The 16,569-nt window shown below is 35.1% G+C and overlaps 1 protein-coding gene across 2 annotated transcripts; it reads left to right on the forward strand.

The window, feature by feature from the left end:
- Nucleotides 1–891: 891 nt before the first annotated feature.
- Nucleotides 892–12,882, forward strand: LOC142615818 (uncharacterized). 2 transcript variants are annotated; one of them, XM_075788664.1, is made up of 12 exons: nt 892–1,231; nt 2,173–2,241; nt 3,575–3,663; nt 6,431–6,477; nt 6,561–6,641; nt 6,788–6,953; nt 7,043–7,277; nt 7,363–7,416; nt 8,908–9,021; nt 9,857–9,923; nt 10,007–10,041; nt 12,446–12,882. In XM_075788664.1, the coding sequence occupies exons 1-12, from the start codon at nt 987–989 to the stop codon at nt 12,513–12,515; spliced, it is 1,272 nt and encodes a 423-aa protein (XP_075644779.1). In that variant the 5' UTR covers nt 892–986; the 3' UTR covers nt 12,516–12,882. The 2 variants fall into 2 exon arrangements, with proteins under 2 accessions (XP_075644779.1, XP_075644780.1); XM_075788665.1 differs by having other exon boundaries at nt 7,366–7,416.
- The last annotated feature ends 3,687 nt before the right edge of the window (nt 12,883–16,569 follow it).

Genomic DNA, 16,569 nt, shown 5'->3' on the forward strand with positions numbered 1-16,569 from the left:
GCATAATTTTAGAGACTATTTCATTAGTAAGCACTTTTTAAAAATATTTAGGAAACTAACATCTTGAGTCTTTGAGACTCGAGTTCGGTGACAAATTCGAGTCATTAAAGCTCGAGTTTTAGTGCTGGCGTGGAACAATTTATCCACATGGAAGTCCTTCAAGCCAAATTGGTTTGGATTAATGGGGTTTGAAAAATACAAACTCAAAACCAAACTAACATCTTGAGGGAAAAAAAAACCCTCCCAACCTAGTCCAACTCTACAACCCTTGAAAAACCAAACTCCTGAAAAATCAATCCATTGCCTTCATAGTTCATAATGGATTAAGTGGTTAGATTAATTGGATTATTGGGTTTCATGCACACTACGGGAGTCAACTACTCATTGATTCATTTGGATTAAGTTCTTTGAACGATGTCAACCTTACCTCTTCCATCTTAGTTTCCTCTCACTCAATGTGTATCCATGCTTATATGTGCTTGTGTCCTTACTCTATACAAATAACATATAATTCACCCAATTTTGTGCCTTGATTTTGCTTATGAAGTTTGGAGAGTAATCTTCAATATTTGAACGAGTTAGAAATTCTCCTTGATTATTGAGTTAATTGTTCCAAATGAGACTACATAACTAATATATTAAGTTTGAGGCCATTTAATGCATATGTTTGTAAGATGAGAATTAAAAAAAAAAAAAGAAAAAAGAAAAAAAGAAAAAGCAAACCATTCTATCAAAATTATTGATTATTATTAATTTTTTAGCATATAGGTTGGGTATGGGTCAAAATATTTCAAATATGGCCCAACCCCAAGCCCATAGATAAAGCACACTGCCCAGTGCACACGAGCCATTACAAAAAGACTTTATTACCCCTATCAATCAATTTCTTTCTCTCTCTCTCTGGGGTTTATCTAGGGTTCGACCTCTCTGTCTCTCTCTCTCTCTCGCTCTGTCACTCAACTCACTCTCAAACCCAATCAACGCCCATGGCGAAGCCAAGCCGAGGAGGCCGCCGGTCGCCGCCGTCAGGGTCCGCGTCGGGCTCGTCCTCTCGCTCCCGGTCCTACTCCGGCTCCGACTCTCGCTCTCGCTCCAGCTCTCGCTCGCGCTCCGTCTCTCGCTCGCGCTCTCTCTCTCGCTCTAGATCTCGCTCCAGGTCCTTCTCCTCCTCTTCCTCTCCCTCTCGGAGCGCCAGTTCTCGCAGCCCTAGCGCCCCTCCTCCCAAGAAAAGGTACTCTTACTGTTCCTCGTTTTCGAATATGATCTGCTACGGTTTTCGGCTTCTCTGTTGTTTGGTTGCTAAGAAAGTGTTAAAGAAAATTACTAAATCTTGATTCTTTGAACGCACAATTTTTTGGAAATTTGCTGAAATAATTTTAAATTTTTGTTATTTTTATGGCTATTGATAGGTTTTGTAGTCATCAAAGTAGCAAAAATTGATAATTTGATCTTCTATGGTTTTCGGTTTCTGTGTTGTTTGGTTGCCAAGAAAGTGTAAGAACATTACTAAACCTAGATTCTTTGCAAGCAAAACTTTTTAAATTTGCTGAAATCAGTTATTGAAGTTGTTTTTATTCAGCTATTTTTTAGTTTCCTCTACATACAAACGTGGTCTAATATGAAGGAATTTAAAATTTGTTATTTTTATGCCTATTGATAGGTTTTGTAGACATCAAAGTAACAGAAAGTTGATAATTTGTATGGTTTGTAGAATTAGTATTTTGCCATTGTAGATGGAGAGTGAGGTCGTTGGTTTAAGACCCACCTGGTGCGTGATTATCATTAAAAATGGACATTCGCTCCATTTGTTTGCTGAGGAATTGTATGAAGGTTGGATTTTTAAGTTATGATATGAATATTTGAGTTTTTGAAAGCAGACAGCATAAGTTTAATGTCACAATGTATAGTAAAGGTGGGAAGCATGTTTGGGGTTAGTGGCAAGAACTAAAATTACAAAGTAGGTGAGTGGTTGATTGCTGGAAAAGGAGAGTTTGGGTCTCTAGTTTACAGGGGTTTTGCCTGAAATTTTATGAAGCAATGCAGATAGTTTTTCCATCACATTGATTTTTATGAACTTTTGTTTATTTTAGTTGTAAGGAAAACACATTTCTGTGTTTTTTTTTGTTGTTGTTATTTTAATGTTACTTTGTTCTTGCGTTTTCATCTTCACAGTCCTGCTGAAGTAGCTAGGAGAGGTCGCACTCCACCTTCACAATCTAAAAGAACTTCTCCACCCCCAAGGTGAAAATTACTTTGAACTTTTTATTTTTATTAAACTTATTTTAAAAATCGAATTTGGTTGAATGTATGTCTTTTGGTTGGAACTTGCCAACTAATTTTTTGTTTCACTTTTTTAATGCTTTGGCTGTTACCTTAAAGAGTTGATTTATACTGAAGATATCAAGGGAATGAATTTGAAATCTAGCATAATCTGTTGATAAAGAACAAGATGTTTTCATTAGAGAGTGCAAACATGTATTTATTTATATGATGAAACTTAGTACAATTAGGAGTATCAACTCAATGCATACCCGTTCTGTAGGAAGAAAAATTTCTTACTTTTTTTTTTTTTGGTGGTTCATTTAATTTTTGGGCATACTTGTGAGGGATTTATTCTGCATAATAAAAGGTTTCAGTAAATGAAGCTAGAGTTGGCATAATATATTGATGAGGGTGAAGATGTTTTTATCTGTGAGCGACTGAATCTTCATATATATGATGGTATCTAGTAAATACCAGAACTTCGATGCAGAGCATACTCCAGCTATGGAAAGATAAATATTTTTATGTTAAAATATTAAACAAATCTTCTGATCATCATTTTATACATTCATTTTTTTTACCCAGGGATATTCATGCCAAGTTAATATTCTTTAGTATCTTATGCCCATGTGTCTGATGTTTTTTTCCCATTTTTTTGTTTCCTTCCCTATGTGTGTCTCCATGAAATCCTTTGCATATTAGATTTTCAAATTTAGCATACTTCATTTTCATCCGGTGCTGTTTGACCTATAACTTTTACGTGTGCTGGTTAGAGTGATATTGTTAATATTCTGGAATATAGCAACCATTTTGTAATGGACCTTTCCTTGTAAGAATATGACGTTCATCGAGATCTAGGGAGCTGTTCAGGGTTTGAAGGGTTTTGTAATGTGCAAAGTTCAGTCAGAGTGCTGGGTGTTGGTCAAAATTAAAATTTTAACATGAAAGATTTGGCCTATCCGTTTTGGGTAGGGTTAGTATAAGGTTGGGTGAAAGGAAGCTCCCTCAGTCATGTTTGTATATATAGTTATAAGAAAAATTTGGATACAGTTCTTTAGGTGCAATACATTAGGTTCCCCATTTAAATTCAAACAAATAGCTGCATTGACCAATACAAAATAAATACGGTTAACTTTCCCAAGGAGAATTAAATTCAATGCAGTTTTGTGTTTGAATTTAAGTAACCTAATAAATTGCACTTAAAGAATTGAACCTAAGTTTATCTATAGTTATTGCATGTGTTAGGCTCAGTTCTTTTTAGTAAATACTAGTGTGTTTTGTGCTTGTGTTAATTTCTAATTTTTGATTTCAGGAAAGCTTCTCCTATTCGAGAGTCGCTTGTTCTTCACATTGAGAAACTAAGCAGGAATGTGAATGAAGGCCATTTAAAAGAAATATTCAGTAAGTTTATTACTTGTTTGATGATGACTATCACCTGTCAGTTTTAGCTGCAAAATTCACATATCTAAAGCTATGAAGTTTATAGAGTTATAAATAGAGTCTGCATGGAAAAATAATGTCTGCAAACATCACTTTTTTTGGTTTTTTTTTTTACAACACTAGTCATTTTCTGATTTGGAATTCTAAAAATCTATGCGTCTAGTAGTTTAACATGATGTTAAAGGCATTGTAATTGATTTCTGTTGTGCTAAGCTTTCATATGACAATGAAGGCATAAAATTCTCCATTTTTTCCCTATTAATTTTAGCTTTATATGTCCAGTCACTAGTATGCTGTCATGGAAGTGGATAGCATCTTAATCTTTTTTGATAAATGTGTCAGTGAACTCACTTGAGTACAAGTTTTGATAATTCTTGGAGTTGCTATCAAAGAACTTTTACTTAAGAACGATGAAAATATAGATTGCTTAGTGGGTTCTGTGAAGCCATACAGCTAGATGATCAAAATGACCAGCTAGGTGCAAAATGGTAGTTTTAGAGCAAGTTTGTCAACTATGATAGTTGCCCCTAGGTTTTACTGGCTAGTGGCAAGTTCAAAGGGCTTTTCTTTAAAAAAAGTTCCCTACTTTATCAATAAAGAAGAGAGTGGATGGAAGATTAGAATTCCGATAGGAAGAGAGTGAGAAGGGGATGGAAATGAGATTCCGTGTTCAAAAATTTCAAAACAAACTCGTCTTTCAAATTCATTTGTCATTACCAATAGATTGGAAGTTACATACTTCTATGGCCAAGATTTCTTCCCATGGCTGTTCTCAGAGTTCTATCAAAAACTCCTGGGATAGCTAATAAGTTATTTTAAATGCATCAGCTGCAATCTAGAAACAGCTGTTTTTCTTCAATATTACGTTGCTTCATGGCTGAGTATTGTCCTGAGTAGCTAGCTCCTGATTGACATAAATCTAGGAAAGTATTGTGATGAAATCATACGGTAATAAAACTAATAAAATATTCTACAGCACTCTGTAATTTTTGGTTGATTCTTAGCTAATAATTAAACTGACAAAAAATTATGAAAAACCCTGTTAAGTTTGATTTTCTGGGTAAAATCTTAAAAACAGGCTGTTGCATCACTAACCTGAATATCTTAAAACCCTTCTTGATATGTTTAACAAGTGCTTCCATCATCACTTCAATGTGCAAGCAGGTTACTGGTCAAATGTTGTAAAAAATATTGAATAAGTGAAGAAAATATCAATCAATATATTTATAAAAGCAAAGACTTCACGCGAGAGAGTATGAGGTTCTGCCATGTGGCACACTTTATGAAGAGAATTGAAATATCCTTCAGCCACATTAGAGATAAGAACAAATTTAAAAGTAAAGACTCTTTATTTCCTTTGGTTCAATGTTTCAAGACTATTTTTGTTACATTATTATTCAATGTTTTAAGACTACTATTTTTTTTATTTGGTTCAATGTTTCAAGACTTTTCATCTCACACACACACAAAAAACTCTTTGCATTTCCATTCACCCTTTTCACTTCTACTCCTTTATATACACCTGTCCATAGCCTTTCATACCATCCCATTTCAAATACGCTTAGACAAAAAACAATGTCATTTACTTTCAACCTTTTAATGACACCTACATAACTCCAACGTTGTAGTATCATTTGATTGTAATCTGTATGAGTACGCTCTGACCAAGGAAGGGGGCTTGCATTTTTTATTCAGTGATGGTAGCTTACAATTTTGATTTTTGTGAAGATTATGATTCACTTGGAGTGTCTTTGGATGTTTGAGATTTTGGTTTGGGAAAGTTATAAATGTATTTTTTTAGAACTAAAGAAAAAGAAAAAGAAACATTCTAATTGATTATTTATGAAGTTAGCTTCTTCTTTTTTTTTTTTTTTTTTTAGAATTCATAATTTGTGGGTTTCTTTGTAAGTTTATTTTACTGCAATTTTGTGCGGTATGAGCCATAGTGATAAAAACAAAAATCAAAGGTGATTTAAAAGTGTTTTTCGGGTTTTTTTTTAAGGATACGAAAGCCCAACTAAAGAATGATTGAATCTTGATAAATGAATGTGTTTTTAGAAAATTTCTCTTTGTTTAATCACATTCTCTTTATGTTGATACTTACAAATGATTTCCTCAATTTCATTGAGATAATTAATTGGGTGTTTGTGATCAAAGTCTCTATGTTTGGTTGTGAGAATAAAGTGGTTGAGAAAGTGTTTGATAGGTTGCTAAAATTTATGTAATTTTAGGGTATAAAAGTATTATATACTTTAAATTCTTATTTGTAGATTTCAAAATCATTTATTCAGTTTGAAAAATAAAATCTATTTTAATAGTAAATATTATAATATATTATAATCTTATAGTGTTATACAATTTTTTTAAAGAAAATATGAATTAAGAAAATCAAGTTTCAAAATTAACAATATTGTGGGCAAACACAAATATTATACAAAAAAATAAGTATTAAGTATTATATGTAGATTTTAATATACATAAAAATGATTTCAAATAAAATTGTAAAATAGTCCGCGCATCGCGCGGGATATCATCTAGTTTAAATAATTGACCAACTGATTTTTGGTCATTGAAAATGTAATTTAAAGAGCTTCACATGAATAAGTAATTATTGAACAAGGAACTTGTTACTTATTGGCTGTAAGGTATTTTATAAGCTAAGGTTTCCATGTGTTGATTTTCTAATTAGTGCTTCTTAATATTCTTGCCTGTGAATTGTACTCTGTAGGTAACTATGGTGAAGTTGTAAATGTGGAGCTAGCAATGGATCGCGCTGTAAGTTCATTATAGATGTCATATCATGGTCTTGGGGTCATCTGGCAAGGTATAGGGATTTGAAGCTTGTTTCATGTTTGCAGGTCAATATTCCAAGAGGATATGGATATGTGGAGTTCAAGACAAGAGTGGATGCTGAAAAAGCACAACTATTCATGGATGGTGTAGGTTTTTTTCTTATTGGTGGGGGGTGGGGGGTGGGGATGGGTTTGTAAAACCATAAAATAGAATGTAGTGTTGGAGTGGAATTCTTTGCTATGATGAAAACAAATCATGTTGGGAAATCAATGTTTCTTATTTTCTTCTGCAGGCACAAATTGATGGGAATGTGGTTCAAGCGAGGTTCACGTTACCTCCAAGACAGAAGCTGTCGCCTCCCCTAAAAGCCATTGCCAGTGCACCAAAAAGAGATGTGCCCAAAACTGATAATGTTAATGCTGATGGTGAGAAGGATGGACCAAAGCGACAAAGAGAACGTATATCCCTTACACTTGTTTCATGGAGTGGTACATTATACATTTTGTGCTGTATTTTCTAATAGAGTTTATATTTTTAATGACATTAGTTTCTCCCCGTCGGAAGCCTGCTACCTCACCTCGAAGGAGATCCCCTATTACTCGAAGGGGTGTATCTCCTAGACGACCACCAGATTCTCCTCCACGTCGTCGTCCAGATTCTCCTGTTCGTCGTAGATTGGATTCTCCTTATCGCCGCGGTGATACACCTCCGAGGAGGAGGCCAACATCTCCTGGCCGTGGTCGTTCCTCAACTTCACCAAGACGCAATAGATCCCCTGCAAGGTTCACTAAAAATAACTACTTTTCTGGTTTGATGTCTTTTCTGATTTTGATAGCATTCAACTGATTACCATATGGCCTCCTTCAGAAGGATGCGTGGCAGTCCTGTTCGCAGACGTTCTCCACTTCCTCCAAGGCGCCGGTATTTATACTTCTAAATTATATTTAAATGCTTTGTTTTGAGTGATGGTACCCCATGATGAGGTGTAACACTGTGAATGAAATTTTGGTGTTCCTGGAATTGATAGAACTATTCATAGTATTTTAGCAGCTGTGAGCACATTCTGTACTGCCCATGTAGACAATGTCATTGATTACATTGTTAGGCTAATTATGATCTGAGTATTCATTGCTGTAGTCTAATCTATATAGCTTCTTGGTGGTTTCTCATTATTGGAGGTGCTAAGGTTGTCAATTCAAAACCCTTTGGGTGCGTAACTTACCAATAATAAAAGGGAGTTTTGTAATTCTTTAGACTCCTTTTATGTTCATTCCCATGTACATGAAGTAGTCTTTGCTTCAATAAAATCTTTATCTACTTATCAAACAAATAATGTAAAAAAGGGGGGGGGGGGGGAGAGAGAGAGGATAGGGATTGTGTCCATAACCTCAACTTCCACACATTGTTAAATGGGTGAAGGAGATTTCACTCAGTCCCTTGATTTCTTCTAGAATATATTTTTCTTAACTAAATTAGTAATTGCGCAAAAATAATATAAACTTACAGTTTAGATATATAATTTGTAATTTAAAAAAATTTCGTGCCAGTGTAGCGGGGAGGGGGTGGTTCACCTTCTGATTCATTGTACGGAAGCTTATCAATTGTGGTCCTTTGTTTTTTGATCTTTTGGAATCTCGTGTCCTACAAAAGAGAGTGATAGATCTTTGTTTGGGTGGTGGAATTGGATGGGGAAAGCATTTGTTGGGACCTTGGAATTTGGTTCCGTTGTGTTTGATGTGGATTATTTGGCGAGAGAGGAATAGACATACGTTTGAGGATTGGAGAAGACAAGGGACCAGCCATTAGTTTATTTTTTTGGCACCTTGTTTGATTGGGCACGTGCTTGGGGACTCACGAATAGAGATTTCATTCCTATGTTTATTGAGTCTATTTCTTTGTACATAGTCTTTTGCATTTTTGTAAAAAAGAAATCTTATTATTATTTCTTATTATTTTTGAGATGAAATCAAAACAAATCTTATTAAGATAGTTAATACTAGCCTTGAAATAAATAATTAGTTTTTTATGTTTAGATTACTTCCCTAGCAAGAATTGCCTTGTGGATGCTTGTCTGTCCCCATGTTTGATGCATACACTCAACCTTTACTTGACATAATGTGCATCTTTCCCTTTTTGTTAGAGATCTTTTTTACAATTAATATTTTTTGTCTTCATGCTTTTATAAAGCTCTTCTTTAGGGTTAGGGTTTTAATTTATATTAGAAGCTATGGGAAGCATTGTATGAGACTTATTACATTTGATTATCTGCTATATTTTCCTTTGGCTTTTCTGGGGCCCTTCAAAACACTAGGGAGTTATTCATATACTAATTTTCTGATACATGCATTCTTGACACATCTGTTTATATGTTTATCTTCTTGCAACTTGAATATGACCTTTGTTTTCGTTCAGTTCACCTCCAAGACGAGCTCGTAGTCCTCTTAGAAGGTCTCCTATTGGTCGTAGGCGTACTCCTCCTATTCGTAGAACTGCTCGCTCACGTTCACGATCAGCTTCTCCACGGAGGTACCTTTTCTAAATTGTTTCTAATCCTAAGCATGATTTGATCTGGTTTTCTAGTTGTCTGAATTGTGTCAGTTCTCTTTTATTTGCTTTATATACATGTTGGATTTATTTCAGTTGGATGGGAATAAGGTTTATGATTTTGTTTTAATATGGGTCTCAAAGTTGCAGAGCTCTGATGTTACTTGTAGAATTGCTTCATTTGAGTGCATGCCAGCAAATTTCTTTGTATGCGTACATGAGAAGTAGTGGGGATGTGCATGTGGTTGATACCTAGATGGGTGGTGTACTTGTGGGTTGTAGCGGGGGACATTTTTTGTAGAAATTGTAGTATTGCTATATGGAATGCTGTTCAATATGGGTTGTGAGGTGCCTTGTCAACATCACTGTTCATTGTGGGTTGAAATAATTTTTTTAAGCCCTTTATGTGGCTTGGGTGACAGATAGAAGGTATTGGATGTGTATAGGTTTTAACATAGCCGTGAAATGTTCATTATCTTGTTTGACAATACTGGTATTTCCAAGGGCAAGACTCTACAACTCCACCTGTCTTCAATTTAGTGTTGTTTAGAAGTTCTATAATGCCTGTTGTTCTCATGATGTCACCTTGATTTATGCATCTTACATAAAGACTGTAGGTTCTGAACTCGAGTTGCAATATTATGTTGGCTTCAATTTCATTCCACCCCCTCTTTTTCTTCAAATTTTTAATAGGCTCAGTATGTTGTTGAGTTTTGCAAAAATGCTATTTCCCTTTGTTAATTCGATTTGTGCTGTTAGTTTGTATTACTTTTTAACTTAAGCATGCCTCTCTCTGTGGGGTTGGTGTTTACAATAGAGGTCGAGCACCAGTCGGAAGACGTGGGCGATCATCATCCTACTCTGGATCACCTAGTCCACGCAAGGTTAGAGTCTGTTATTTTTTGTTTTAAAAGAGAATTCCTCCTACTAGATCCCTTACATTGCTTATTCTTTCTAATTATAATAGTTACCTCGGAGATCAAGGAGTCGTAGCCCGAGAAGGTAATTTCTATCAGTGAATGGTTTCACTTCTATTCATCTAAGTACATTTTATTTCTTTTCTAATGGGGTTTTAGCTCGGATGGCTCTTCCTTTGCCCCTGGGATGGAGGGTGAGATCATAGATTCTAAACTCACTCGCCATGTGTAACTTTGCAATGAAGAAAAATAAATTTACTACTTACTTTTATGGGGAGATAAGAGGATATGGGTTTGTGGTCATAACATAATTCTATATATTTGGCCACTCTCCTTTCCTCTCCTCTCCCCACATCTCTTTATCCAAACATGGGATTTCAACATGATGAATTTCATTCTTCTACGCAAGGTATATGAGCTTGCAAGATGACATTCCTTCAATTTTCACGTGATGAGTCAAAGATGAAAATGTCTTTGATGTGTACCCCATCCCCGATGAAATTATCATTTTCAGCAACATCTATGTTTAAGTTCACATCAATATTTATACTCCACAACTATTGAAAAGTACCTGCGCGTGTATTGTCTTGATGGTGGAAGTTAAACTCCAAACTATTAAATGCTTTTTCCATTGAGAATTTTGATTTCCAAATGGGACTCTCAATGTGATATGGAGAAGGTAAAATATTTTGGTGGTTGCACTTGGGAAAAATATTTAAGAGGGAGTTTTTTCTGGTATATAACATTAAGTTGTGAAATTTATAGAATTCAAAGAAATGGATATCACTGGATAAAAGGAGCTCAATGGAAATTTCCTACTACTAAAGAGGTAGTTTTAAATTCTGTAAAATACACACTGGGGAGCAAGCTATTGCTTTCCATGAGGAGATGGAAGTTGAGTTGGTGTTTGAGTTTCAAAAATGGATTAGAGGATATTTTAGGCGATAAGGCTGGCTTTAAATTTTGGTTTGTTCCAAAGTCAATAAATAAGCACTAATGATTATGATGATAACATGAACAGGCTACAACTTGGGGAACTTCAGGCTGGTTAATTCATGGTTTACTGCTTCTGCAGTGTTATGTTGTCATCATCTTGGTTTGAGTTGAGTTAACTGGCATTTTCAATATATAACCTTCGCTACTAAATCATAATGTCTGTTCTACCATTTCTTGTGGACTGCATAACTTGCATGAATCCAGAGTGCTTCGCTAGACTATTTGGAATTTTGTGGATATATCATAGGGCATTGACTCCCTTGGTCTCATCTTATTGGCCAAACTATGTGTATTATTTATCCAAAATAAAAATCATAAATCTCTGCACATTTGTAGTTTCTCTTCTTGGTGTGGAGATGTTTTCCCTTTTCCATTATCCCCAAATTAATGGAAGATAGTAGAAGTCTATTTCATCTCAACTTTTGAGGATATAGGGTCTGTTTGGATATTGCTTATTGTTAAAAACTGAAAACATTGTAGCAAAATAATTTTTTAAATGTGTGAATAGTGCCGTGAGACCTAGTTTAGAAGTTATATTTGCTGAAAGAGGTACTTGTGAGTTCCGTAAACAGTGCATGGGACCCACCCACGAAAACGCAGACTTGGATAGCAATGCAAACGCGTTGCTATCCAAACCCAGCCATAGTTGTATAGACAATAATTTAGATTTGGATTTTTATTATTTCAAGTTATTTATATCTCCCACTTTCCAAGATTTTCTTGGCAGTGGGATCTTGTTAGGACCAAAAATTGTGGAGAAGGGAATTAGCAACTCAAATAAATTTAAAGTGTGTTTTGGTTAGGATGAAAAATGAAAATTATTTCACTATTTAGCTTATTTTTGCTACTATTCATAGGCCTCATTGTACTTTTTGACACTATTCATGGCCTCACTGTACTATTTCAACTAACTTTTACCTTTATCTACAGTACTTTTAGTAATTATTTTTCAGTTTCAGCAAAATAAGCAGTATCCAAACACACCCATAATAAAGAAATTTTGTGAGTCATGGTACTCACACGTGGTGCATGCCAAACCTCTAGTTAGTTAATAGACCATTTATCAAAAAAAAGTTAGTTAATAGACTAACAATTTCCTAACTAGGTTCTCTCCTCTATTGACTTTGCCTGAAGTGTGAACTTGATTCCTTTAACAGATATCATATTAGGTTCCTTGTTGATATATATATATTGTAGTTCTTGGCCTGTGAAGATACGTTGTTAGGTGCTCCGTTTTATTTTCCCATTGAGGCCGAACCTAAACTAGTGCTCAAGAGATAACTGTCTATATACTGATAAAGGATGTATGGATTCTCGAGAAGAGAGGAGCTATGGTGGTCCCTTCTAGACTTCCTGGATCCCACGATTGAATAGAAAGTTGGATATATATATATATATATATATAGTTTTAGTACTTGTGTTTGCAGCTTTAAATGTTTTCATGGTTTCATTTATATTTGGGTTTGTTCTGATGGAAGCTTGCTTATGTGTAGGCCCATTAAAGGAAGAAGCAGTAGCAACAGCAGCCGCAGTAGTTCGCCACTGCTGCCTCGTAAACCATAGGTAAGCACTGCTTCTCTATATCCCCAAAACCCCCTTGCCCACCTGTCCCCAACCCTCCCCTGCCTTCCCTCCTCCCAACCCCCTAAAAAAGAATCTGAGTTATGTATGATGTAATGTCGAGGTGTTATTGACTATGAGAACAAGATATTGTGGCTGTAATATGCTCTCTGATGGTAGCATTTAGATTTGTCCAGTTATGTTGACCACTAGGTTTGTCTCAGTTATGTTGGAGGCGATGTTAAGCACTGGTTATTTGCTGTTTATTTTTTCAAAAATTATTTAAGCTAAACATTCTGATGGAAGAAACAATATGCAAAAGCTGTAATCTTGCTTTTATGAATGCTACATGTACAGTTTGTATGATTAATATTGTTAGTAAGTGTGCGGAAACATGCAGATCCTTTATTCAAAAATGAGCTGATGATCTTTGATTGCCCATTCTCTCTAGCTGTTTGAAGAATCAAAAATCATACTGGAGCTTGTCCCAGACAAAGGCCAGGTTCTTGTATGACTTGTTTAATTAGTTGATTGTTCATCCATGGGGTTTTCAACAAGAGGGAATATAGAGGGCGTTTGGATAGCACAAACGTGCGTCCACGTCCAGTTTTTTTTTTTTTTTTTTTTTTTTTATGCGTGTTTGTTACTGTTCATTGGCTATGAACAGTGATTTTATGCCAATGAACAGTAACTTTTGGCATGAACAGTGTTTTTAACTGTTTAAAAATTATTTTGCTACAGTGTTTTCAGTTTTCAGCAATAAGTTCTATCCAAACGGACTCATAGTGTCTCATATAGTTCATTGGTGTTGCTGTTGGATGTTCAAAATATAAGGTGATGTTGGTTCAATCCAGTTCAGCCATCTAGTTTATAGGTTTTCCTTAAAAGCCCTGGGGTTTCACTGGTTTAGTTGGGTTAGATGCATTCCTGGTATTTTCAACTCCATTGGTCATATCCATTAGTATGGCCAAGGTTGTTAAAACGGGATCTTATGTAAGATCAATGGAAGGGTTCAAGAATTGTATTGTAGGATCAAATCGGGAATCATAAGTTTGTTACTTTTTGTTGAAGAATAATAAAAAGACAATAAAATTCTCTGTATGTTGAATAAATCATTTGAATTAGAAATTATCCATGAAAAAAAAGTTCTAGTTTAATAGTGTAATTAGACCTACATTAGTGCATCTATAACAAATTCTTCATTTAAGAATTGCTATATATAAAAAATAAAGTCCATTTGTGCATTGGGGATTTTATTATTTCTGGAGAAGAAAGGCAAGATGAAGTTTATGGAAAAGGTTTGGCTCCAACTAGGAATATGATATGTATTGTCATGTGCAATATACAAGACTCATTTGGTTGGTTGAGTTGAGTGAATCATGTGCAATGCACATGATGATATGGATTAATGTCATCTTTTTATTGGTGGGTGGAGCACAGACACCAACTATGCTTGAAGCCAATTTTTGTTCAAATTTTATTAGGACAATGAGATTAGATATAGAAAGAAAGATCTGCAGAGAACTTTTCCTTCTAGACAAGCAGATCATTACCTTCCTTAGCTCTTCCTGCTAAAGCATGCGTGTCCTTTTGGATTATACAGACTTGAGTTTCGCTAATGATTATGTTGCCATATAGTGTAGAACATAGTGGCAGTTTTCTTAATTTCATGACTTTTAACATCTGAATCGCCTTCAAACTCCACAGGATCAACACCAATCTCCGTAGCAAAAATAACCGCTCATTTGGCAGCATTGCCCCAATTGGTAAATGAAGTGTTAATCGCTATTTTAGTGCCTACTAGCAGCTACCCAATAAAATTCTTGAGCCAAACAAAAATGGCTAGGACAGCAAAGAATATATAAAAAAACCCAACTGTATGCCCTCCTATTCTTTCACTTAGTAACCGTTCTCCTTTGAACAAAGCAAAGCTTCAGTGCTGTAATGCAGTGACATAAAAAGTGAAAAACAAGGTGGGGTTTCCCAATACCTATTCAAGTTGTGTTGACTAAAAGCAATCCAGGGTGAAACGAAAAAGTGAGCTCCTTTTTCTCTGATGATGTTGCCGATATCTATATGCTTAAAAAAAAAAAGTTTAGTTACAAAACTGGTTGTAATCTAAGGTTATAACATTACTTAATAAAACAAACATTAACTACAAAATTAGTTGTGACTTAAGGCTATAACTTCCTCTAATAAAATTAACATTATTACTTATTTTAAAAATCTAACTATCGAATTGTATGTTTTTTTATACTTTTAATACATAAATCAAATTATGTGTCAATCATATATCATTTACTATATATATATATATGTTTAAGTTTATATTTTATGTATAATTTTAAACTAAATAACTTGTAATTTAAACAATTTATTGATGACATAGCTATTGATTTTTAATTTTCTAGAAAATTTTCAAGTATAGAAGATATAAGAAGAAAATGTAATCCAATTGTGGATTTGTCAAACCTCTAATAAAAGATATTGAATAAGGTTGCTATTACCAATTTTGTAGGTAAACGTTGTCCACCGTTGAATTGCATGTTATTTATGCTTTTAATACACATGTTAAAATTTGTGTCAATCGGATATTATTTACTATATAGTTTATAAGCTTATATATAATGCATAATTTCAAACTACAAAAACTTGCAATTTAAACAATTTATTGATGATATAACTATTAATCTTTAATTTTCTAGAAATTTTGCAAACATGAAGGATATAAGAAGGAGATGTAATCTAATGGTGAATTTATCAAAATGCACCTCAAACAAAAAATTACAATTTAAACAATTTATTGATGATATAACTATTAATCTTTAATTTTCTAGAAATTTTGCAAACATGAATGATATAAGAAGGAGATGTAATCTAATGGTGAATTTATCAAAATGCACCTCAAATAAAAAGATATTGAGTTAAGTTATAACCTAAGACTACAACTAGTTTTGTAGCCAAACTTTGTCCCAAAATCTATTTAGCTTGCTTTGAGAAAAATTGAACATTTTGCTTAGCGAGGAGGCTTCGATAGATGCTCTATAAAATATTAATCAAAGAATTTTCAGTTTAGACTTTGTAGATACTCATTTTTTTGTGAAAGCCCAGCAGGAGGAAATTCCCAAAAGCATGGGCAGAAGAGAGTGATATGGAAATACTATTAAGCTAAGTGATAGGAATAATGGATAATGGGTCTATAAAGCAAATAAATGGACCCTGAAGAAGTAAGTGGGCCTAAAAGAGTCCGGAAGAAAGAAATAACAAACCTATGGACTGTATGGATGTAGAAAAGTGAGAATGGGCCACGGTTGTCACAACAGGTCCAAGGCAATGTAAGTAAAGAAAGTAAGAGGCAATGGAGAACCCATGAGCCCCAAGGAAAAGGTAAGAAGTACTTGGGCAAAGGAAGCCCAAGGAGTTAGTAAAAGCCCATGGAAAACATAGAATTGGAAAGGGCCAAGGATGCCCCAAGAAAGTAAATGGGCCAAGGATGCCCCAAGAAAGTAAATGGGCCAAGGATGCCCAAAGGAAAGTAGGTGGGAGGAGGGAGCCCGCAGATGGTAAAGGGCCCAATGAGTTTATTGGGCCTCCAGAGAAAGAATGCATAGAAAAACCTGGAGAGGCCCAGTAGACTTGGGTCAAGCAAACCTCATGGCCAGCAAAGTAGAATGATGCGGCAGGAAACAAACAACAAGGGCTGGAAGCATAAGAACAGCCTACAATCAGGCAAGGCCTAGCCCTAGAAAAGCAAATCATAAATGTAAAGCTAGAGAAAGCAGCTCACGCCATAAGAAGCCAAGGATGAACGGCAGGTAGGGAAAGTTGACTTTCAAACCGCGGTAGACACATGAGCAGCGAGCAGAACTTGAATGAGCATGAGGCAAGGCACGCACAAGGCCCAGGCACCACCAGCCTGTACCTAGCCAATACAGGAAAAGGGTGAGGTCATGGGTTAGAGGTAAGGGGGTATGATCTGGCGGTGGGGAGGGGGAAAAATCCATTTTCGTATTTCCTGCTGAAGTCCTTTTGGAGGCAATGTCTTGTTGGGATGGCA

Source organism: Castanea sativa, chromosome 11 (genome assembly GCF_040712315.1).
Source record: "Castanea sativa cultivar Marrone di Chiusa Pesio chromosome 11, ASM4071231v1".
NCBI lineage: Eukaryota > Viridiplantae > Streptophyta > Magnoliopsida > Fagales > Fagaceae > Castanea > Castanea sativa.

Coding starts and splice junctions, on each gene's coding strand:
- LOC142615818 (XM_075788664.1), top strand. CDS start 987: ATGGCGAAGCCAAGCCGAGGAGGCCGCCGGTCGCCGCCGTCAGGGTCC. Junction 7,278..7,362: donor CGCAATAGATCCCCTGCAAG/GTTCACTAAAAA, acceptor GGCCTCCTTCAG/AAGGATGCGTGGCAGTCCTG. Junction 10,042..12,445: donor AGGAGTCGTAGCCCGAGAAG/GTAATTTCTATC, acceptor GCTTATGTGTAG/GCCCATTAAAGGAAGAAGCA.